The sequence below is a fragment of the Fusarium musae genome, chromosome 1 (genome assembly GCF_019915245.1).
Source record: "Fusarium musae strain F31 chromosome 1, whole genome shotgun sequence".
Lineage (NCBI taxonomy): Eukaryota > Fungi > Ascomycota > Sordariomycetes > Hypocreales > Nectriaceae > Fusarium > Fusarium musae.
In genome coordinates, this window is record NC_058387.1 from 2,406,353 (window position 1) to 2,430,172 (window position 23,820).

At 50.1% G+C, this 23,820-nt stretch overlaps 8 protein-coding genes across 8 annotated transcripts; 4 read left to right on the plus strand and 4 right to left on the minus strand.

Annotated features, from left to right (window-relative positions):
* Positions 1-304: 304 nt before the first annotated feature.
* On the minus strand, positions 305-1,273 carry J7337_000723 (uncharacterized protein; the record flags this gene model as incomplete). Its single annotated transcript, XM_044818471.1, has 1 exon — positions 305-1,273. The coding sequence occupies one exon, from the start codon at positions 1,271-1,273 to the stop codon at positions 305-307; it is 969 nt and encodes a 322-aa protein (XP_044686173.1).
* Positions 1,274-2,069: 796 nt separating this feature from the next.
* Positions 2,070-2,977, minus strand: J7337_000724 (uncharacterized protein; the record flags this gene model as incomplete). The annotated part of the gene is made up of 2 exons (XM_044818472.1): positions 2,070-2,371; positions 2,431-2,977. The coding sequence occupies 2 exons, from the start codon at positions 2,975-2,977 to the stop codon at positions 2,070-2,072; spliced, it is 849 nt and encodes a 282-aa protein (XP_044686174.1).
* A 2,156-nt stretch (positions 2,978-5,133) lies between these two features.
* On the plus strand, positions 5,134-6,390 carry J7337_000725 (uncharacterized protein; the record flags this gene model as incomplete). Its single annotated transcript, XM_044818473.1, has 1 exon — positions 5,134-6,390. One exon carries the CDS (start codon positions 5,134-5,136, stop codon positions 6,388-6,390), a length of 1,257 nt encoding a protein of 418 aa, XP_044686175.1.
* Positions 6,391-6,798: 408 nt separating this feature from the next.
* Positions 6,799-8,494, plus strand: J7337_000726 (uncharacterized protein; the record flags this gene model as incomplete). Its single annotated transcript, XM_044818474.1, has 3 exons — positions 6,799-7,305; positions 7,359-7,548; positions 7,599-8,494. The coding sequence occupies 3 exons, from the start codon at positions 6,799-6,801 to the stop codon at positions 8,492-8,494; spliced, it is 1,593 nt and encodes a 530-aa protein (XP_044686176.1).
* A 473-nt stretch (positions 8,495-8,967) lies between these two features.
* J7337_000727 (uncharacterized protein) lies at positions 8,968-11,121 on the plus strand (the record flags this gene model as incomplete). The annotated part of the gene is made up of 1 exon (XM_044818475.1): positions 8,968-11,121. One exon carries the CDS (start codon positions 8,968-8,970, stop codon positions 11,119-11,121), a length of 2,154 nt encoding a protein of 717 aa, XP_044686177.1.
* An 873-nt stretch (positions 11,122-11,994) lies between these two features.
* J7337_000728 (uncharacterized protein) lies at positions 11,995-15,489 on the minus strand (the record flags this gene model as incomplete). Its single annotated transcript, XM_044818476.1, has 2 exons — positions 11,995-14,902; positions 14,969-15,489. 2 exons carry the CDS (start codon positions 15,487-15,489, stop codon positions 11,995-11,997), a joined length of 3,429 nt encoding a protein of 1,142 aa, XP_044686178.1.
* Positions 15,490-19,394: 3,905 nt separating this feature from the next.
* J7337_000729 (uncharacterized protein) lies at positions 19,395-22,352 on the minus strand (the record flags this gene model as incomplete). The annotated part of the gene is made up of 2 exons (XM_044818477.1): positions 19,395-19,621; positions 20,063-22,352. The coding sequence occupies 2 exons, from the start codon at positions 22,350-22,352 to the stop codon at positions 19,395-19,397; spliced, it is 2,517 nt and encodes an 838-aa protein (XP_044686179.1).
* Positions 22,353-23,068: 716 nt separating this feature from the next.
* Positions 23,069-23,721, plus strand: J7337_000730 (uncharacterized protein; the record flags this gene model as incomplete). The annotated part of the gene is made up of 2 exons (XM_044818478.1): positions 23,069-23,271; positions 23,334-23,721. The coding sequence occupies 2 exons, from the start codon at positions 23,069-23,071 to the stop codon at positions 23,719-23,721; spliced, it is 591 nt and encodes a 196-aa protein (XP_044686180.1).
* Between the last annotated feature and the right edge of the window lie 99 nt (positions 23,722-23,820).

The window sequence follows — 23,820 nt, forward strand, 5'->3', positions numbered from 1 at the left end:
GTGGTAGTGTTACTGACCCCGCGCTACTGTACGGTGAACCCACTTTCATTAACCTTAATCAGTTCCATTTATCTCAAGGAATTTACTATGATATTGTCCTTTTGATATAATAAAAGACATAGTAATACATCATTAATCTTCTGCCTCAAACCTCTCTTCATGTTATAACGATATCGTATGTTCTACTCCGAATATAATGCCCCGTTCCAGAGACATGTCCCTTTCCTTACGGTGAGTTGCTGTTCAGACAGTCTACCTAGGTAGGCAACAACCCAATGTAACCCCTCCCTAACTATCACTCACCTCACACATACACATCAAACTCTCTTAGACTCTCTAACCCCCCATAACCATTCGCATCAACATCTACAGCCGAATCATCCTCCTCGTTATGCCACCAAATCGATGTAAGCACATCCAGCCCCAAGGTCTCAAACTCCTCCAAGCTAGCCTCCTCCTCCTCTTTCTCGACTCTACCACCGCAACTATCGGCACACGTAAACACTTCTCTCACGCAGTCTATGCTCCACGGTCCGCAGTCCCAATCCCCTCCATCCATACTGTAGAACTCGACCACCAGGGTAGTCGCGCCGAAGAGCTGCTCGCACTGTTCCCGGCAAAGCTGCGTCTGATGCGTCTCCCGCGCATCACCCCAACTGACCCGGTACCACATGGAGTAGTTCTCCGGTTGGCACGTTGTGCTGTGGACCATGTCGTATAACTGACCCATGCAGAGACCCTGTGAGCATTTCGGCTTGATAAGAGCAGTGCGGACATTGCGGAACCACATGTCGAAGCCCTCTGATTTCAAATATCCCATAGTCGGAGGCGGTGGTTGAGATACAAGCATCCGCCGCCAACTGGAAGTGCTCATTGTAAAGTTCTCAAGCCTGTCCGTCTTCTCCAGCATGGATAAGCTTCTCGCTTCTCCTTGTGCTTCAATTGCACCTTCGGGAGCCCAAGGCAAGCGAAAGAACGAGTCTGCTCTTCGGAGGTACGTGTACTTGCGGTCGACATCGAAGAAGCATCGTCCAAACTTTTCAACCAGCAGCGGGTTGAGTGTGAAACTCTGCGGTTTTTGGGTCCCTGCCGAGGACACGGGTTGGAAGAACAGCGCTTGCTGGATCCTGGGAGATTCTCCTATCATCGCGGCCCAGTGACGACATACCCGTGATGCAGACACAAGAAGTGTCTTCATGTCAAGGTGTAAGAGGATGAGCTCCAGTAATTCTGGGACCGCGAGCATCCTCGTCATAGTGTCTGTGAACTCCATTGCGAATCTCAGCTCAACGTTGTATGACGAGTGATCATTTCAGATGCAAAACAGCAAGACTCAAGAAAAGTGAAAAATGATGCGGTTTGTCGCACCAAGTTTTATGCAACATATAGAGGCTTTCAAAACCGATGATGTAGTGGTTATCAAAGACGGAATCCACCTCACATGATGAACTAGGCTGCGAGTCATGATGCCATCCATGGCTGCACTCCAACTAGTGCCATGGGACCAAAATGCAACTTCATATGTTATGTTGGTTAAAGTTATGCCAAAAATCCTGCCTCGGTAGCAAATGGCCAAGCTTGGTTGGGTTGGCTTACATGACCTGCCTACTTGGGATGTGAGTGTCAATCCTGTTTGACTCTCCCGCATTCATGGCGCTAATGAGATTACACCAACGAAGTAAGTCACCGCCTCAATCCGATAAGGTTTTGTACTCTAAGGATCAGGCTGGAATGCCGTTAACTACTTGAGACATGGAGCAGATTGTTGGCACGCAAATAACTTAGGGTCAGGCTGGATATAGAGGTATATATATCTCATTCATTAGCTGTGCTGTGTGTACATCACCATCTTGGTCGAAGAGTATCTTCCCTAGAGCTCCTTTCATGACACCATTACACACGGTGACAAAAAGAATTCCCAGACGCCCAGACTCCAATCATGCTGCCAGAGGCCCAAAATGACAGTCCCTTCTTACCCTAAAAAAAAGCCATACAGTAAAATCCTTGTACAAGTGCCCCGTGAAGATTAAAGAGGTCATGAAAGGGGAGGAAAAGCGTGCGCACGCAATCTACTTGGTTCGTTCCAGAACTTCGACTCGCTTGTTTCCGAGGTCGACAATCTTGCCGACGAGCTTGCCCGCCTGGTCCATCTCGGTGATGTCGTCGGCGCCTCCCAGGCTCACGCCGTTGACCATGATATTGGGTACGGTCCTTCGGCCTGTTGTCTCGAGTAGCTGATCTTGCAGGGCTTGGCCTTGGGGATGGATATCAAGCTCAACGACGTAGGGCTCGGGTGTAATGGAGTACTTTTCGATCAGAAGGCTCTTGGCTCGCTTCGAGAAGGGACAGTACGTCTTGGAGAAGATGATGACTGGATGATGATTAGTGATTGTGGTACTTCCAGTATTTGCTTTGCTCTCGGAGACCTACCAGGTGATTTCTTGAGAATAGAGTCAAGCTCTTCGCGAGCCGCGATTGCCTCCTTGCTCCTCGTCTCTGTTTCGGGTTTCTTCTCGGCTGCGGCTGCAGGAGCTGGAGTATCGCCAGAGTCTCCGCCAACAGGCTTGACGATTTTATCCTTATCCTGACCTTCCGCGGAACTTCCAACTCCCACAACCTTCTTGGGAGGATCGGGTCGCAGACCTCCCTTCTCGTTCGCCTTGCCCTTCGCCTCGGCCTCGGCCGCCTTGAGGCGCTCTTGCATCTGAGCAGCTAACTTCTGGTCGTCTGCGTCGATATCGCCATCTCCATCCTTGTCAGCGTGAGGCTGTCCAGCCTTCTCTCCAGTTGCAAAGTCGACAATGGGTGCCGGGGGTTCGTTTGCGCTCATGGCATTTTGGGTCTTCTTGATAAACTCTTGACCTGTATAAGTCTCTGCATCGTGATGCGAGTCGAATCCCGAGGTGTAGAAGAGAATAAAGATGAATGTGCCAATCGTCGCCAGGATTAGTAGGCGTACTCGGCGTGGAGAAGGCATGTCGGCGGGATGATGATCTCGGGACCAGGGGGTGGGTGCGCTAGGGAGCGAGCTCTGGTCAAGAGCTCTTGAGCGTCGCGCCGGAGAGCGATTGGAGTTGATGGAGGAACAGCAGGGTCGTTTCGGATAGCGATGATTAAGGAGCGTCGAAAAAGATGGGAAGGACAGTGAGAAAAATATCGTTCGGCCGGGGTGTTGAGCCGAAGATGACAGTGGGAAAATGGGAATGGAAACGGAAATGAAGAGGAACGGGATACGAGAGTCGACTCCCAGGGACAGACAGATTCTCCAGATTAACTAGGTACCTACAGTAGAACCTGAGTGAGGTAAGGGAGAGCTCTCCAATTCCAGCGGAGGGTTTAGGTGTCTGTGGCCAATCATGGGGGGCGTCTCATGGGGAGGAAGACAGTGCGTGTCATCATGGACTGTGCTGCAGATGGACAGTTTCCATATAATATGCTTAATAACCCTAGAATTTGAGCAGTGATATCTTATGAATTTATGAATTCTATAAACCCAAAGAGGTACAGAAAGTGTTCGAAACTAACATATAAAAATTATAAACCATCCTTGGTTCAAGTATCTCACCAATGCCCATGTGGCTCTCCAGTATCAAACAAACTCCGTCCAACACACCAATATCAGAAGAGCCAGCTTCTGGTTTCCTCTCATCACTTACACCCGACCATTGCAGAATCCTGTTCTTCTAAAAGTCATTACATGCATCATGCTAATCGTGGGCTTGTCACCTACCGTTGAACATCTATACCGTTAACCGCTCCACGGAATGGTGCATCTCCTGGTCAGGCACAGCCTGTGCTCTCACACTCTCACTAGGCTTCTGAGGCTCTTCGAACAAAACTTGAGGGGCTCCACGGTGGAAGTGTGATCTTTCGCGGTGCAAAAGTGCTGCTCTTGTTGCGTGGAGACGACGAAGATGCTGATTGCCGTGGCGGTGATGGTGCATTGCTGGTGCAGCCTCAAGAGTGAAGGCCCAGAGGAAGAAGGCTAGAAAGAAGGAGAGTTTGAAGGACAACATTTTGGGTTGTTAACTGAAGTGATGCAATGACTAGGTTTGACTAAGTGCTTGCTGCTATCACGAAAACTCTACTGGGCTGTTCGCTCTTATATGTCCTTTGGGATCCCTTGCTCCCTTCTCCCATCGGGAACATATGACGAGTATTGTATCCGTACTTACAATGAGTCTGCTCCATGCTTCAGTACCGCATTCGGTCATAGTCGTCCTGTCTGGGGGCCCCTCGGGAGGAATTTGCAGGGACGTGGGCCGCACTGAGACAATCTTCTAATAGAGCTGTTTGCGACATGAAACTATTTCTGGTCCCGCCAGCCCCTTCAACTTATGCTCCCTCCCATCACATGAACCCTTTTATCAGGATAAAGCTCATATGAACAAGTTTTAAACCCCTCATATAAGCTATTTCCTTGGCCGTTGAGATCATCGTCACTGTTGATTTGGCTCTCGTGAGGTGGAAAGGGAAGGCTGGTACTTGTGAGACATTTTCTCAGTAATCACGCTACATGTGACGTTGTGGGGATTGAAGTATCACGGTTTGAATGTTGTCGGGCAGCGATCAGGATCAAACCTACATCAGAACCATGAAGTTGACGTGTTAATCTTGTTCGTGATATTGACTTACATGGAGGTCAAATAAGAAGCATGACTAATCGAGAATGTTGCTCCGAACCAATAGAAACCTGCCAAAACTCTTTTTCACAGCGAGCATCCATAGTGGCACGGGCGTCGATGGATCTTGACAAGTTGCATTTCTAGCGACTTCGATTTATGATAAAAAGAAGTGTCCTTTTTTTACTTTTGACTGAGTCATATCTAGGGGTTTCATAGCATATAACGGAAACCCATATTCATTCATTTTTTCATCCTTTCTGTTTTCTCATTTTTGATTCCAAAGCCTGTCACCGCTTTACTTTGCGATCCCTTAAACTCACTGCAGTTGTCTACCCTTGAGTTCTCTGACCTTGTACACTTTTAAATCTGCCCCCTTCAATACTCTGCTCGAGGGTTTACAAGAATCACCAATAATACTCCCTGGTCTCAGGTCGGGTATTAGATCCTGGCCACCTTCACTATTCAACCTTGAAGAGATCTCGCTTGTTCAAGCCCTCAGATGTTCAGTATGGCTCCCTCGAGGGCAAAATCCTTGTCGCTCATGATCGCCTTCGTCCTGGGTATCGTTCTCTGCATCTTCGCAGCACCAACACTCGCCTCAGCTTCAGCTGCAGCCTCACAGCCATCTCCCGAGGCAGACGTGCAACTCATCTGCCACACAGATAACCCCAAAGACTGTTACCCAAAGGTGTTTCAACCAACAGACGAGTTCCAGGTCGTCCACGATGATCAGGAACTTCCTCACGGACTTCATGTCCGCCTGAATATGTCCAACGGCAAGAAGGAGGCCAAGATAAATGTCCCCGATGAAGGAAATCCTGCACTCGAAGGCCTCCCGGTTGACCAGGCTGTTGTTGTCGTCGATCAGCAGCAAGAGGAGGATTCCCAAATTCCCAAGGGTGCCCCAGCTTATGAACCTATTGGTAAAATCAAGGAGCCCGAGGGCGAGGATTTTGTCGGCAAGCCCTTCTTCACCGCCATGAGGATGTTGAAGGCTGGCGAAACGGGCCAGGGCAATGAGCTTGATGATGCGCTAGAGGGAATGGAAGAACTGTCACATGATATTTACTACGGTCTCAAGGTCACCGAAGACCCGGCGGTGTTGAAGGCTCTCTTCTGCATGATGGCAGATTCAGATGTTGCCTACCCTGCTAATATCACTCCTCGGGATCATCAAGCAGCTGCCATCCTCGGGGCCGCGCTGCAGAACAATGCTGCGGCCTTGAAAGAGATCACCAAGCAGTGGCCTAGTCTCATGGAGGGTCAGTGTCCTAGCAACAGTAAGTCTCTAAAGGAATCTTTCTATACACCTCTTGTGCCTGCTCATGTCCCATCGTCGCTCAACACCAAGACGTTGGCCTCCACAGCGAAAGCCAAGGTTGGAGCTATCAATGGCCTCATCAAGAGCGATGCCATCCGAGAGGAATTCCTCAAGAACGACGGCATGAAGCTGTTGCTCGAGGTGCTCGTGCCCGAAGGCAAGGAATGGGATACTACACAGCGCAAGGTCGGCCAGTTGGTTCTTGATACTTTCTTGGATGAAGATATGGGCGCAAAGCTCGGTCAGTGGCCTCGCACGGAGCGAGACAGCGACGCAAAATGCCGAGTATTTGAGACAAGTACCGGAGAGGGGTGCTGGGACTACCATGTCGCGAGGATCCTAAAGGAGAATAAGAGAGACAGCGGACATTGGAGCCGGGATCTACATGATCGGCTTGCGGCATTGAGGAAGAGCGGAAAGGTGCCTCCTCGGATTGAATTGTAGCATAGGTAGGTAGGCAGGTAGCGAGCGTAGCATCTGCCAAGCGAGATTATTATAGGCAGAGCAATAGAGCAACTACACAATTCAAGCTGTAAAAAATCGAGTATTGCGGCATTCTACATGTGCGATTGCTGTGCCCAAATGTGGTGCAATTGAAGGATTGATCCTGATGTGGTTCGCTAGATTGAGCTCGGTGCAGGAGAAATTCGGACATTACATTATTGACCTTACTCCATCTTACAACCAACCAACAAAACATTCATGGATCTTGCTGACACCGGATCCTGAGATAACCAAGTACCTCTAACCTACTGACCTTGGTACTTATATACCATAGTCGGGGCCCCGTTTTGATACGTATTTCTGCTTTCCGGCTCTTTCGGACCAAAACCTCGGTCTCTCTCGTCCAAAATGAATCAAGACGTGCCCTTCCAGCTAAGGCATGACACAAAAGGTCGTGGAATCTTCTCCACCAGAGCCTTTTCTCCAGGCGACATCATCCTCCCATTTACACCAACGATTCTCATCCCCTCACTATCTCACATAAAAACCATCTGCAGCCACTGCTTCAAGCCGGCTGACGTGCGCTCCTGTTCCGGCTGCCATGCTGTGTCCTACTGCGATGCCGCCTGCCAATCTGCGAACTGGACTGCAGTCCACTCCAAAGAGTGCAAACTACTGCGTAAAGTGACCGAGCAAGGACACCCGGGCATACCGACACCCGTACGAGCAGTGATCCAGGCGCTGGTGAAGCCTGGTATTGGCGCTGCGCTGGAGACCCTTGAAGGAAATGTCGAGGATTGGAGGAGGAGTGACAAATGGGCCGACATGGAGATGATGGCCATGGGCGCTACTGCGTTTACTGGGCAGGGCACGGGTCAAGAGCAATTGCAGAAGACGCTGGCTCTACTCTGCAAGGTAAGTCTCCTCAGAACTGCATGGCAGCAGGTCAATGTACTGACACACTGCAGATTCAGACAAATACCTTTCACAGGCATGATGCCGATCTTGGCCAGGTTGGCATCTTTCTCGAACCAAAGCTCGCCATGGCCAACCACTCCTGCACCCCTAATGCTATGGTGCAGTTTGTTGGCAGGAAGGCCATACTGAGAGCCGAAAAGCCGATCAAAGTCGATGAGGAGATCGAGATCTCTTACACTGGTATGTCTCCCCACAAGATATCCTCAAGATGCCCACTGACATGCCATCAGATTACACGTTCCCTCTGTCCAAGAGACAACATGCACTCGCACCGTACTTTTTTGATTGTCAATGCCCTAGATGCGAGAAAGACCTCAACGTCTACCAAGTCTGCGCCGGCTCTCCGATCATCAATATGAACCGCCATAGCCTGGTTGCTGATGTCGGCAAGCTTGGCAAGCACCCTGCTGCAACAGATTCGACCAAAGCCTCAACGGCTACGAGTTTTAGCGAGCAACTATCTGACCTGATGGATGAGAAAGACACTACCTTATCACCAGAGGATCGTCGAAGAGTACTTCGAGCTCGTTACCAGCAATGCAAAGGACTGAGAGCCCAGAACCTTTGGGCAGTATCACCGCTCCCACAGCTGCTGACTGAGGTATCGATCCTATACATCGAAGAAAGCAACTTTATATATGCTTTGACTACGGCATGCTTCGTCGCGACTTCCAGCGAACCTTATCGACATGTCTTGCCATATCATCCTATTCGCACCAAGGGCCTTTTACTCGTCGCCAAATTACTTGCCAATACGGCAGCTGACACAGCCTCACTCGGCAACTCACAAGCCGTGGCATCAAAAGGGGATATTAACCAGAGGGCTCTTCAGACACTGCAGGATATTGACCAAGTTTCCTTGTGCCAAATGCTTCTCATTATGATTATAGCGTCTGTTCCCAGAGACTATGTTCGAGAATGGGAGGTCTCGGCCACCGCTCAGCAGATGCTGGATGAGATCAACGAGCTACCAGGAAGAGACCAGGAGATGTCTCTTATCAACACCTGGAAAGAGAATCCTGAGAGTGAACAAGCTCGAGCCTTTTTTGAGTATGCCGTAGTGAAGCAAGTAGATTCTCTGGCAAATTTGGGACTTGAGATACTTGAGATGGACCTTGGCTATTGAATAGAGATAATAATCTAGTGTTTGTTTGGGAACCGAATAGATTCTCGAATTGATGATTTGGATACTTGAAGCCCACCTTAGTTAGACTCTGGATTTATTCTTGAGGACTGTAACATTGATAGGTCTTTATATCTGCGTCAACCCCCCCTGGCGCATACCAGGCGTGTACTGGTAAAGGCCGTGGTAAAGCTTACAGACACGCTCTCATTGGTCGACCTCACAACAAGCTTGCTCCGGCGCCCCGTTCTCTTCTAGGCTACCTTGCCTTGGCTACCTAGTAGCTTGCTAGGTCCCTTGAAAAATCGCCTGGAAAGCAAATAGGTACGTACCTTTAGCACTGTAGTCTGTCTGCATTCTTGGGTCGCCATTATTTTTTATTCCTTTCGAACATTGTTGCCTCACGACGTGATCTCTTTCCACGATTCTCCTTCTGGCGGCGTATTGCTTGCGCTCGCACTCGCATAAAGTTCGTAATGGGTAAGAAAGCAAAGAGAAAAGCTGCCAAAGTCGTCAACAAAGCCCTTACAGCCCTAGGACCTGACCAAATCCCCGATCCCAGCGACAAGGCCTCTTCAAACGACAATCAAGATGAGGTCCAACCCTCCGACAAGTTCGACCAAGGTGTTCCTGTCACGACGGCCATCGCGACTCTTGAGAAGGATGCGTCAACAAAAAGCGACGGCAGCCTGAAGCGTTCTAATCCTCATGACGCGGACGAAGGCGGAGAGTGGCAGGTCGTTTCACGGGCCGCAAAGAAGCTCAAGAAAGTCCCTAAACCTGGCAAGAATTATCCCACCATTGCATTCTCGCCTAATGCGCGACTGCAATCCAAGATCAATATTTCACAAATGCGAGACCTGGTTACATATATCTTTGCCGACGGAGCTGGCCCTCAATGGATTGGCATTACCCATCGTCCAGCGTTCCGAAAGATTGTGGCTATAATGATACCCGGTATTGAGGAGGCCATGTTTAAACACAACGTTGACTTCGATACATATAACGATGCTGATCGGGAGGGAAATGCTGTTGCAACGTCGCCGGACGACTATTATCCCCAGCCGCTCAAGAAAGAGCGCCTGCCCGAGGCTCTGAAACCATTCGCCGATATGTTCGCGCACCTGTGGCCCGTCAAGACACCCGGTGATGATAGACACGGGAAGATGCATTCGCCCCTGGCCGCTTTCCTAACAACCCCCACCCCGAAGGAAAAGAATGGGCCAAAGAAGGGCATCAAACCAGCACACGAGCCTTCAGGATGGAAGAACGAGAAGACACGCATCACTGAGTTCCTCTGTACAGTTGATGATCTGACTGACAACGGCTACTTGGTTCATCCAGCTATGCTGGAAGGTGTTGCCAGAGATCAGTTCGTTCTCCCCGAAGGTTGGGTCATCACCCATGTGAAAAGCCTTGAAGAAGGTCAAGTCCCAGAAGACGAAGTTGAAAAAGGCAGCATCACAGAAGGACGAGATATTCTGGCCCTGGATTGTGAAATGTGCATGACTGGAGAGGGCGAGTTCTCTTTGACAAGAATCAGCGTAGTCGACTGGTTCGGCAACGTTGTACTCGATGAACTTGTCAAGCCTGATAAGCCCATTACCGACTACGTCACTCAGTTCTCTGGCATCACAGAAGAGATGCTTGCACCTGTAACAACCACACTACATGACATCCAGCAGAAGCTACTCGAACTCCTGACCCCTCGCACAATCTTGATAGGACACTCTTTAGAGTCAGATACCAAGGCTCTCCGCATCACTCACCCCTTTATCATCGACACATCCATCATTTATCCGCATCCTCGCGGTCCTCCTCTCAAATCGTCTCTAAAATGGCTGGCGCAAAAATATCTGTCAAAGGAAATCCAAAAAGGTGGTGCAAATGGCCACGACAGTATCGAAGACTCTAAGACATGCCTCGATCTTGTCAAACAGAAATGTGAAAAGGGCAAGGCCTGGGGAACATCTGACTCACAGGGAGAGAACTTGTTCCGCCGACTAGCGCGAGCTGGAACTGCATACAAGGCCCAAGGGGGGGCCGCAGGTGGCGCGGAGGTCGGCAAGACGAGCGCAGCTGTTGACTGGGGTGATCCATCTAAGGGGGCTGGAGCAGGCGCAACTCATCAGCTCGGCTGTAAGAACGACGAGGATGTAACTAACAACGTAATTCGCGCCGTGCAGGGAGACCCGGATGGCCTCGAAATCCGCGGCGGTGGAGTTGACTTTGTCTGGGCGAGAATGCGAGAGATTGAGGCCCTTCAAGGCTGGTGGAACCGTAACCGCGTCGACAACACAAACAGCGACGGTGGTCCTCCACAAGACCCAGAGGCCGTTCCATCCGACAAGTCAGAGCTCGAGCGGGCCCTCGTACGCCTTACAGAGCGTCTCACGCGCATCTATGCTGCCTTGCCGCCCTGCACAGCCTTCATGTTGTACAGCGGTTCGGGCGACCCGCGCGAGATGTCACGTCTGCAGAAGGTGCAGTCACAGTGGCGCAAGGAGTACAACACACCTGGCAAGAACTGGAACGACCTGAGTGTCAAGTGGACTGATGTGGAGGAACAGGCGCTCAAGGAAGCGGCGCGCAAGGCTCGGTCAGGCATAGGGTTCATCTCGGTGAAGTGAAATACCAAAGGGACGCAAAGGTATCAGATAACAAAGGTCACGTCGCAACCGAAGACGAAATGTCATATGCGTAACAGATACATATCTTGCTGAGGGACTATTTGTGGTACGACTAAAAAACTATTTGCATATGAGCAGACCGCTGTTTGTTAAAACATGCACAAACAAACGAGACCAAGTAAAGGAAGGATCATTGCGACCTCTCATTAGAATTGTGCCTAGTAAATCCGGCTCTTCATCGTCCCAAGCTGGTGAATCATATCCAGAACCTTGGCAGCATACACCTCCGCAATTGTATAACTACACCTTCATTCCCCCCCTCCCCCCCCCCCAAAAAAAAAAAAAAGAAAACCTACTACATAAAACACAGTAGACATGCTGGGGCTTTGATGACCCTTGTGTAAATCCCCCTCCCTGAACCAGCTTTTTGTTACGCCAACGCTAGTATGGACATTCTCAAAAAGAACATATCCCTAAACACAAAAGAAAATTGACTCAAGGCAGTAAGGCTCGAGTAATAAAAATCTGCCATAAAAAATCCCGTGTGTAACGCCTTCTCGTTCGCTTGTACTTTCAGAGTTCGAGTTGCTTCGTGAAGAACTTGAAGCTGTGACTGAATTGTGTTCGATTCATAACCAAGAATGAGGGAAGGTGAGCATGTGTGCTCATGTGCAAGGATCTTGTGGACCTTGGTCTATAAATCGTGTACATGTTTTCGCCCCTTGAGGCAACTAAACAAAAAAGAAACTAGTATTAGATTGAAACCCGAGAAGGGTGTGTAGTAGCTGATCATGTCGACGAGTGTGTTATGGCAAGCAACATAGAAGAGTGGCCAATAGACCTCCGACTTGGCTAGGTATAACAGCAGAAATATCAAGTGCGAGGTCTGACAGGAGGATCTTCGACAAGCTCAGCGGAGCTGCCTAGCAGATCCACGTCACGGTGCAACGGGTCAACTCGGCTGACACCATGTTGTGACACCATGCCAAAACTGGCCGGCCGCTCATCAACTGAAGGACCGAAGTCGATGTTGGTGAACTCGCCGGGAAACTCCATGGACGAATTGGACGACAATCGTTTTTGGGAGTGGGTTCGCTCAAACGGTAGCCGCGATGACGCTGATAGCGTAGCACGGTGGTGACTTGAGGTGCGGCTAACAGCATCAGGGTCTCCTCGCCACTGAGATTCAAAGGATATCGTAGAGCCTGGCATATTCATGAGAGTAAGAGATGGCGCTCGGCTGTGATCGCTGCCTCCAAAGTGGCCAGAGGCACGCTTAGAGCTCTTCCGAGGAATCTCTGGGGCATCATCTTCCTCAGCTTCGCGCAGTGCGATATGCGGCGCCTTTGACAAAGATTTGCTTGGCTCTCGAGGGAAGCTCTCACTGCCGGCACTGAACGTACGTCGGGGTCGCTCCAGCACAGGACTCTCCGGCTCAGAGTCTTGAGGGTCGCCGTTGTCATCTAGTAGAGCACTTTGAGGTTGTCGTCCGGGAGACCGCCTTGGTCGAGGCTCGTCTTCATCATCTGAGTCAATTGGACCGTTCCGTAGTACGCCCATAGCCACTGGAATACCTTCAGGGGGCGACTCTCCACCATTCCTAGCCATCATGGCTGGAGGCATCCGTGAGCTCCTCACAACTTCGAAACCCTTACCCTTCTCCTTTGTCTTTCCACCGAATAGATTCCGGAACCAGCCCGAGGCAGTAGCCACAGGACCAGTTGGATCGGCGGGACCAGTTCCAAGTTTCCGGCCCGGGCCGTCCGAGTTCAGCGCGGGTCCACGAACCCCGTAGTAAAAGTCAACCTCGCGAGTGGCATAATCGGGTCGATTCGGAGGTATACTGGCTTGAGAGTATCCAGCGGGAGGGGGCGCTGGTGTTGCTCCTCGAGAGATATCTGCACCCATATCTGCAGGATCGCCTAGAACTCCAGCTGGGTTAGCGCCTTTGACATCTGCTGTGTTAGGGCCACCAGGTCCTTCGGAGTGGATGGACTCGTTCATCGTCTGTCGTCTTCGAGGAGGTCGATAGTAAGGATCGGCAGCATCTATTGATTGTGCAGGGTGATGGCGAGCAGCGCCGGGGGAGGGCAGGAACGAAAATGCACTCCTCTCCCCAGGGGTGTTGGGCATGTATGAGCTGCTGCTATCCACATTCTGCGGCATGCCAGAGTAAACATCGATGCTATCGAGCGCCGAGCTGCTCCTATGCCGAGGGTTCATGAGTCCACCGAGGCTAGCACCAGACTCGCTTCGAACCCTTCCGCTTGGCATGGCATATCCTGACTTGCCGCTATCGTCCACGTCCAACATTGTTGCAGTCGACAACTGGCTTGCTCGGGATGGACCAGTGTTGCGTTGCTGTGTGTTGCGGCGAGACAGCTGTCGCATACCAAAGATCTTTGTGAGTCCGCCACGGGTCAGACCTCGAGCGTCGTCTCCGCCAGCTCCGAGCATGCGAGCCGCGACTTCGATAATGGTCTGCAGTGCGTTGAGGAAGAAACCAAATATCAAAGCCGCGCCGTGGATTCCTAAGATGATGTAACCAATCCAACCCTTGTCGCCTTCAGAAACATCCAGAGTAGGCACGAATGCTACCATTAGTAAGATAGAAATTAGACGAAGTGTTCCAAAAAGTGTATGATAAGCGTTCATCGCCGTTGAACGCTGGAACGGCCGGAAGGCATGGATGGTAAGGATGTGAATCACTTCGCAAATGGCGAGCAGTACCACCTGAGCGATACCACTAGGCTGCACGGCACCGACAGTGATACCCCGGAGGAATGTTAGGAAGACAGGAATGAGAGCGAACCCAGCAGCCTCGTCGGAGTATGTATTATACAGAGGGCCGTATAAGAGAACAGTCGGCAAATCATCGTAGAGGACGGACTTTGGCCGTGTTCTGATTATGAGATAAAAGAGGTATGCCGCGAAAATTATGAGGAGAACCAAGGTAACGACGGCAAGGGCAATCGTATAGGTCGGAGAATCACCAGCAGTGACTAGCTGAAAGCAAGACAGAGCGATGATCGGAAATAAGAAATAGTTGAAGATAATGCGGACGGCGTTGCCAACGGAAAAGGGGAGATTCTTTGAACGCAAATCTTCCTCGGGGGTGTTGTTGATCTTTCGGAATAACCACTGCACTGCAAATGCGCCCTGGACTAGAACGGTAACAGAAGCAATGCACACACATAGCCAAACCATCATACCGGCCCAAATATCTCTACTCTCAGCCATACCAACCAATTGACCAAGCTCTTGAAGTCCATAAGTAGCATTGGTGACATAAATACCGTCGACAACGCTCTGCCATGATGGGGCATCGGCGACAAAGCTCTCGTTGAACATTAGAGTCGACCAGGCCATCTGGCTGACAATGGGTTGATAGAAGCCGGGATAGTCAAGAGTTAGGCCACCGCTCAACGCGATAAATTGGATATACTGAAGGCAATCTCCAAAGCCCGGTGTGACAAGACGAAGCAGATCAACATCTCGACCATAATTGGAGGTCCAGTGGAAGATATCAGATGAGCCCCAGGGACTAAAGATGGCCGAGAACACGACTGCAAACCCTGTAAAAAGGAGCACTATCATGGGCAAAAACTTGAGTAGCCACGAGAGATCTCCCAGATCCGGGGTCACCGCCATGGAAACACAGCCAATCTGAGGAGCATCGCGAGTCCCATCGATTATTGACATACTAGGTGCTAGGGACGCAAACGCATAAGATGAGTAGGCGTCCCATGTGATGTTCATAGAAGGTAACTTGTATGCATCACTATAGATTTGTGGTCAGTACATCTCTCGACTTCAATTCATGAGTTGTTTATGGACAAGGACATACCTATAATCGACAGGTCCAAAGTAAGGTCCAAGCGGGCAAGATCCGTTTACCAATGAAGTGCTGCAGAAATTAAATTTGCCGGTGTTGTACGGAGCATATGTCAAGAAGTGAACCTTGGGGAAGTAGGTCGTAGCAGTGTTGTAGCCATCTTTCTTCTGGGGGGTTACGGCGATTTTGCCATTGATATCGCTAGGATCCTTCCAAGAAGGGTCACCAGGCGGTGGCATCGCGCTGCCATCTCGGGTACCCGTGACGTTCCCCCAAACAATAACTCGAAGGTTGTGTTTCTCGTTCTCGGTATCGAAGACGGCATCGGCATATAAGGGGACCCATTGCAGCCTCGCCGGCTCGTGCAAGCGGTAGGCGTCGCTGAGGCAGTTTGTGAAGGGGATCCTCACGGCATGAGCAGGCGATACGGCGTGCATTGCAATGAGAAGAGCGACGAGGAGACTTTTCGACAGCTGGGATATTGTGCTGTATCGAGGGAGCCACGCCCTTTGTCGAGGGACAGCTTGTGTCATGGTTGTGGAATAACACTGATTGCACGAGTGACCAGAAGAAACTACGGGAGCGAAGGCAGCAGGCGCGGAGCCAGATATCGGGGATTTCGATGGCCGTGCCACATGTCGCCTCCTGGGCAGGTCTTGGATGAGACCGCGATGGTGTGAGTAAGGGCGGCAATCTTGCGAACAGTCGACAAGCTGTTGACTGGTCAGACCAAGCTGCATAGCTTCGAGATCAAGACTATCCAAGAAGCTGGAATAACCAAGGCTGTTGAAATTTGCCAGTGGACTCAAACTGTGAAGGCGAACAATAGGATCGGAGAGGTTCGTGGTGGCTCAGACGGAGATCATCTTGGGTGTCGACAAGAGTAAGCCGAAAGAAGATTAGAGGACCGGCCAGCAAACGAGCAAACGAGAGAAGGAGCGAGCGACGTGATTCTCGAGAGATGGCAACGGATGTGAGATGATGTTTGTTCAGATGACCACGGATCAAATGCTGATTGCTACTAGAGTTATCTACGATGGGTAGACAAAGCTGATGAAGCTACCTGAAATACAGAAATAGGGAAGCGAAGTGAAGCGAAGCGAAATCGATTGACGGAACGAGCGAGTGAAGAATTAGGCAGGAAGCAAGAAACCAAAGAGAGGAGAAGGAGGGAAAAAGGCCCAACAGTAGGTAGGTAGGTAGGTAGAGCAGCAAAATGCGTGAGCGAATAGGTAAGGTAGTAGGTAGGTTCTGCTGTGCGCGCAATGCAATAGTCGTGTGTGTCGATCGAACCTGACGGATGGATTCTTTTTTTGGGGGGGGCAGCAAGGGAAGAGAGACGCCCTTGTCCCAGTCGTTGAGGTGGGAAGAACAATGGAATCTAACAGGGGGGCGGGCCATGGAGAAGTATCAGGTACATGTCAAGTCAGCACTGGGGATAAAACGCTAGAGGGGCCTGTGAGTCTGTAGAACGCCCCGGGCCAGACGGCAGTGCACACCTATGCACCTGAGAACCAAGGTAGCTGCTGGCTGTAGGGAGCTGAACTGGATGGACGGGATTCTGCTTCCCATAATACCTACCTAACCTAGCGAAACCGTCGCCGTCGGTTGATGATGGATCCCCCCAAATGCCCTTGGCTTCCACAGTGAGGATCTGCAAGTATAAGTGGATTGTTTCCTGGTGAGCATTACGAGCTCCAACTTGGATTTTCTTCAACTGACCCGTATCTCATACTTCTTGTGTCTCATATTGCACCATGATTTACGCTTAAACCTCTCTCCTCTTAATCGGCCCTGGCACGAAGGAATTCAACACCTGGCTTCGAGTGAGATTTTGTGGAATGGATATCCGTACCTACTAAGGCGGATGGAAGGATTCGGGCTTGGAGCTATCGGCTCTGGTGTCTGCTTCAAAGCTGGGCATTGTGGCTGGGTCCACGCTAAGAACGCATGTCCTATCTTTATCTCAGCCCATCTCAGGGCTCAAGTCATGGATGCTTATCGGGAGACGACTTCCATTGATTGTGCGACCAGTTCAGATTATCATCTAAGAGATGCTGCATGTAGGAGGTGACCATTTCTTCTACTCTCTGCAGTTCTCTTGTCCTACCACATAGAACTGCCTCTCTGTTAGGGATTACCTCTTCCAGATGAAACTCAAGTATCCGATACTTCCATGTGTCCTGCAGCTTTCGTAAAACAAACCACCTCCCATTGGATCCCAATCTGCGCTAGCCTTTGGCGTTTAGCGCAAAACGTCATGGCTTGCGGCTTAGATTGAGCCCGATGATGGAGCTGTCCCTTCTAAAAACGGGCAACGGCCGCTGGATAACACCTACAAATCTTTCCATCATTTGATCAACGTTTTGTTCAGGTAGTCTAGGTAGGTAGGTTGTATTATATATCATGATCCGATATTTCGAGTTCAAAAGCGGTCTTCACTCCTCACCAGCATAATCAACTTGTTACCCGGTATTTCTGAGTTAAATCCGAATCAGAGATGGTGGAATTCCAAAATTTCAACTCATCAATGCAAGGAGGCAATCTTGTCAGCCACAGCCACGATTGAGCGGAACGCAACGTATATCACCCTCACTGAACCTCTGGGCTACTTCTCCGAATGTGATGCTTTTCACATACAACGTTGTATGCAGTGAACATATACGCTGCTTACTCTTATACATGATACTGCGGACTCTTAATTGGACGCCATCACTTGTTACAAGTCACGTCAAACCCGGCCTCATCTTCCCAGCAGCTCAAGTCTCGATATCTGGATGCGGGATGGGTCTGTGTTGAGCTGAGCTGTTAGTCATCACCACATCGAACCACACGTTACAGAACAGAAGGACTCCATTTAATGTCAGTTGCTTCTACCAACGTCGACTCACTCTTCGCCTCGTGGAGTAACTACAGCGCAGATACGAGCGGGAGTTGGGTCAGCGTGGGTATTCCCGTTCCCATCTTGACCTTTGCCTAAGCCCTATTCGTTGACCACTTTCACGAAAGCCTGTTACAGTAGTGCCAAACCTAACATGTGGAGGGACCAACCGAGGACTATTTTCAGCAACATCCATCCATCCACCCATAACAGTGGAATCCATGCGCTCCAGTCTTAATTCTTCAGCTCATCTCTACCGTAACCATACAGTTTATACCGGCAGTCTCCTCTGTTGTCATCAAGAACTCTATGCAAAGGAATATGTAAGTTCGCAAATCAGTATCCCTTCTTTTCATATGCCGAGATGATCTGTTTAACTAGCTCCAGTCACACAATCCACCCACAACCCCCTTGTCCCTCAATTGCTACCGATTCCTCCGTCAACGTTAAGCGATGATATACCTTCCCTCTTGGTTGCCTGGAATCTGGTTTTGAGGTCCCCATCAACCTCCACTTCGCTTCAAAGTCCCCCATCCATCGACATACCCGATATCTTCTAGCAAATTCCAAGCCAGCCGCATCATTACCATGTCAATATCTCATGTTTTATCTTGCTTGCCATTGCGAGATCGTTCCAAACGCCATCTCGATGGTTTGCCAGCTCATCATTGGGCCATCATAGGGTTCCATCAATGATCTAGACCCCTGAACCCTCTCCCTCACACTTCAACTACACCCTCTCGCCAGTAACACAGTCTCAGTCTCCCACCCAAAAATCATCCGCCCATCATTAGAGCATGAAATATCCTGCTCCCCGTTGATGACATTTCGTAGATCCTATTCTCTGATAGTGATGTGAGGAGGAGGAGGAGGAGGTCACGCGGCCGGCCAACAGGCACACGCAGATCTATGTAGCCTGCCTCGGAACTTTTTGGCTCTATCACCAGACATGTACCAGCTTTGATGCCATACATACTTACTTACCCTGTGGCCTTGTTGTATCTAAGATTTGCTGGTTTTACGATTAATAAGCTACAACGGGACCTGTAAACGACCAAACACTTTAGCCGCTATGATCGCCTTCTGGGCTGATGTTTCTTGTTCTTATTGGCGTGCTTTCTATAAATACCTCATCTTGAAGCGGCTTGTCTAGCTTACCAGTATACTTTGCATACCACCTAACTAATAAAGAACTTACGTTTCAGGATTAATGACTAACTAAAGTAGTTGCAATAATATCTAACTGCGGCTCCCAGCAGATGCTACTAGCTGCATCGGGGTTGTCTTAGATCCAACACAAACACCATCCTCAGGTTCAGCTTTAAATTCCTAGTGCAATTTCATTAACTATCTTCTGCAGGCTGACCATGTAGCCCAGGAATCTAGCAAACTAGCTAGCCTCGTCAATTTAGTCGCTTAGTCGTATAAGTAATCTCCACAAGCAAGCGCTCCTCCCTTTCCGCCAAGTTCCCTATAATTAACGGTATACGAATGAATGAACACCATGATTGCTTCCTCCCAAAACATTGTTGCGCCCGCAGCCCAAACAAAGACGCTTTACGCCTTCGATTTACCCTTCACTTCAGATCGAAGCGTGTACTCCACCGTGATAGATGGGTTTCGTTTCAGCCACGACTCTGCAACTCGTCTCAATCGCCTGTCAACCTCTTCAACCTCATCCATGTTCCTGAACTGTAGGGCCAGGCCTGGCTTCGTAGCTCGACCAGAGTTCACGAACTCAAGAGTAGCAGCTTGTAGCTCGCACATTCGAACCTCGATCTTGACTGAGAGATTCAGCGTGGAATCGTTTCGTGATATTGTTTCAAGTGGAAGTTTTGTCGACGCAATGCGTTTCAACCTCCCCCCGTTTGCACGGATGCACTGTCGCTTCATGAGAAGGCGTCTAGAATCCCACCCCACGCTTTCTGAAGTTGAAACGCTTGAAGCGCTTGAATCGCGTCGCTGTCGCTTGAATGATTTCGAGTCGAATCCCCCTTTGTGCTGGTCATGAATATGATCTAGCGGTGCTGGGCTGTACCCACCAGCAGCTTCTTCGCCCGACCATGTGGCTTGTGGCCTTCGTTCAGAATCCTTCGTGCCTCCTCGAGGGGTTAGATGATTGTGTGGTACTTGAGCGGACAACCAAGATTGCGCATAGGCCTGAGAGGAGAATTCTCTAGGGCTAGAAGGAGGCTAGCCTTCCTGGCCTCTAGAGTTCGCATGACTATTGTGCAACATTTCCTTAAGATGTGCGTCCGACTCGTCACGGCTGTTGCTTATCGGTGGATTTCTGCGGTTAAGTAGTCCATTGCCATACCAAACTTGGTCCGATCGACGTCGGCCGTTGGATGCTGTGGGACCACTTCCAGGGAGAAAGCGGCTTTGTCTTAACCCATCACCGCTTCGTCCATTGACTGACGGTATCAGACTACCTCGAGAAGACCTCTGGGCTCTGGCCAAGATATTGTTGGTGGATTGTCGACGAGAATTACGACGAGTTGAGTGATCGGCACCAGTAGGATCTGATGATGGCGGTGTTTGCAGATTTGCCGGCAGTGTTAATTGCAAGTCTGGCATTGAATTGCGGATTGACTGCTGTCCCAAGAGAGGCCTGAAAGGCTGGCTTAGGAAAGAAGGAGTCTCACGACGTGGAGATGTGTGAGGAGATGGAACGGCATATGGCTCAGCAAATGGAAGGTCGGATGTGGACTCATCATCACTTTCGTCTTCGTAGTCTTCTTCCTCGTATTCTCGGAATAGGTTGAGGAGTGATTCTGACAGCTCCTTCAGCGGAAGGCGCCGACGATGAGAGGCACTCGTCAAATAACTTCTTGTGCGAGGGATTTCGGGCGTGGCAGTCTCGTCTGTTGCGATTTGGATCGGCTCATCCCTTGATGGGCGAAAATAGTCATCAATGTTGCCGAAATGACGGTGTGAAGCCAATCCTCGACGTTGAGGGTTTGATTGCAATTCATCTCGGATAGGAGGAGTGCCAGCCCGTCGAGGTGTAACATGCACAGGAACTAGTTCTTCTGTGCCGTCCAGGTCGGTCGAAGCGGTTTCCCTTCGTGAAAGATTGACTGTTAATCGTGTCCTCATCATATCCCGAACTGCTGGGGCTTTCTTAGGACTCCTTGTCCCATCCAGGTTTCCCGATCGTGAGGTTTTCTTGGATGAAGTGGGAACAGTGAAAGCGGCGTGAGAACCCCTTTCGCCACTTCCAGATACGTCAGTACCACCAAGAACTCTCTCAGGCTCATCGCTCAGAGAAGCGACAAGTTCCTGGTCGGTCAACAAGAGCTCTTTTTCCATGCCATCAAGATGTGCTCCGTCTCTTAGCCTTGTCTCAACCGTATTCGAAGTCCATGGCAGAGGCGATAGGCTATTCTCTAACGCCACCAGCTTGTGCTGAGGTTCATTGTCACCCAAAAACTTCTTCGTGTAAACAGAATCGCAGAGTCTCTGGAAACAGCTAAGGACGGCTGGTTCATCCACGAAAAGAAGTTCATCTTTCGAGGGTGTTGTATTGGGGTCATACGATCCAGGTGAACACTGAATGCTGAGTTGCATAAATGCGTTGGAGGGTGCTCGCGATTTCTCAGGTGAGTTTAGAACTGCGGAAATACTCGATCTGAAAATAGAAACTAGCTTCTTTCCCGTGCTTCTGGATGATGAAATAGGTCGTGAGTCGACCGAGATGAAAGCTCCCTTCCCCTTGATGATATTGGCATCAGGGTCAGGCTTGGGTAAGTAGGCTACAATTTTCAGATTTTTGGACTGTACTTCGGTTGAGGTTGTTCCAGCGTGAGAGTCTGATGACACCGCCACGAGCTGAGTTGTAAGAGTGTGACCAAACACTTGTGTGATCGCCTCTCGCGTGCTTGGTGCTGAGCATGGTGTGTAAAGCCACGGCTGGATTGAACTACCAGGTACTTTGAATGATAGTCTGATGTGTGGAAGGGCGATCGCATAACCCTCTAGGAGTCGTCTGACATCTGTTAGGGTCTTTCGGCTCACTTTGATAGCATTTTGTTTCCGAACAGGAAGGTTTTGAAACAAATTCAAAGCTTGGACGGTTGTTCCGACAGGAGCGGAAACAGGCTGTTGGCTGCTAATTCCGCCTGATTTTGTGTTTAAGAGAAGTAGTGATGCAATGGGATCCTGGGCTGTTCGAGTTGTGATTTTGATCGTAGCCAGATAATTGGCACTAGCAAGAGCCTCGCCACGAAAACCAAGTGTCTCGCCGCCTTTCAAATGAAGTTCGTCGAAGTTTCGGAGCTTGCTCGTATGAGACCGACGCCCCAGTGACTTGAAGTCGTCCACCTGTATCCCACAACCATTGTCTCGGACTTGAACTCTGTCGACGGTGTTGGGAGCAACCGTGATTTCGATAGATGTGGCGCCCGCGTCAATACTATTATCAACAAGCTCCTTGACGATGGAGAGGGGGTCTGGAAGCGAGGATGAGGACCTTAGGAGGTGTGCTGAAGATGGCGGCAACGCGGCTATTGACATTGCGATAGTGAGATGGCTTGAAGATGAAATTGAGATATGAATTTCCCAGGTAGTTTCTATGCTGCATTAAGACACAGCATCTGGTTGCCCGAGAGACTAACACGGATCATGTGGATATTATGCTGGTGGAGTTATATAACAAGGGGAATTCAAGCAGGGGGTGTTGGAGAAGAGGAAGATGAAAGGGAAGAAAAACAATTGAGACGAGTGGTGATTCTCGTCTGCCTTCCATAGGTACAATTCAAGAACATAGAGAGATTCTTTGAAGAAGGAGGTGATTCAGCCTCTTCCCTTAGTTCCCCCTTTAGTCCTTCCTTCCGACTAACACATCACACACGCAAGATGCACACCAGCTGCCGCCAAGAGGTTAGAAAGGTCCGATCAAGGTACGTACCTCCAGTCCCTGCATTCCATCTCTGTAGGTACCTATCCAACGGGAGCGTCCAGGGCATCATTCTGTCCCTGTTCCCCTGTGACGTGACTATTCAGCCCCGCTGTGAGTAGCCCCGCGTTGTCTCTGGCGGGCGGATGGCGGATAGAAACCATCCATTGCTAAGGTAAGCTTCCTTTCATAAACCTAAACCATCCTCCAACCTCGTCTTTTGGTAACCCAAGGTACCCATCTCAATTGATTGCGACAGCTACATCCCAATTACCGACATACAGAAACTCCTCCGTCGCAGCATCCGACTTGATCTCGATCTCAAATTCCGACGATGTCTCTTAAGGGTCCTTCTCCGCAACACCACGATGGCTCTAGCCTGCGCATCGGCATTGTCCACGCTCGTTGGAACTCAGCCATCATCGACCCTCTTGTGACCGGTGCCAAGGAGAAGCTCCTCGCAGCTGGCGTCAAGGAGTCCAATATTGTCATCCAATCTTGCCCTGGCTCCTGGGAGCTTCCCATTGCCGTCCAGCGGTAACCTCCCCATTCCATTGTACCTATTGATGCCCAGTCGCTGACGTATTGCCATTTTCTAGCCTGTTCTCCGCTTCTCAAATCCAGGGCACCTCAACTGGCGGTCCCTCGGCAACCGATCTTCTGGCTTCGTCCACTACCGATCTCACCTCTCTTCCCGCCTCCTCAGGCGCCTTTGATGCCATCATCGCTGTCGGCGTTCTGATTAAGGGAGAGACCATGCACTTTGAGTACATTGCCGAGTCAACTTGCCAGGGCCTTATGCGTGTCCAGCTCGACACTGGCGTTCCCGTCATTCTTGGCGTCTTGACCGTTTTGACCGAGGACCAAGCGAAGGCTCGTGCCGGTGTTGACGGTAAGGGTCACAACCATGGAGAGGATTGGGGTCTTGCTGCTGTCGAGATGGGTGTCAAGAGAAAGGAGTGGGCCAATGGCACCATTGATGGTTAAAACAGCAACGTGCATGACAAATGATAAAATATCGCATTTTGGACAAGGCGTGGATAATCTTTGCGTCTGTCAACGGACCGATGAAAGCATGACTCGGGC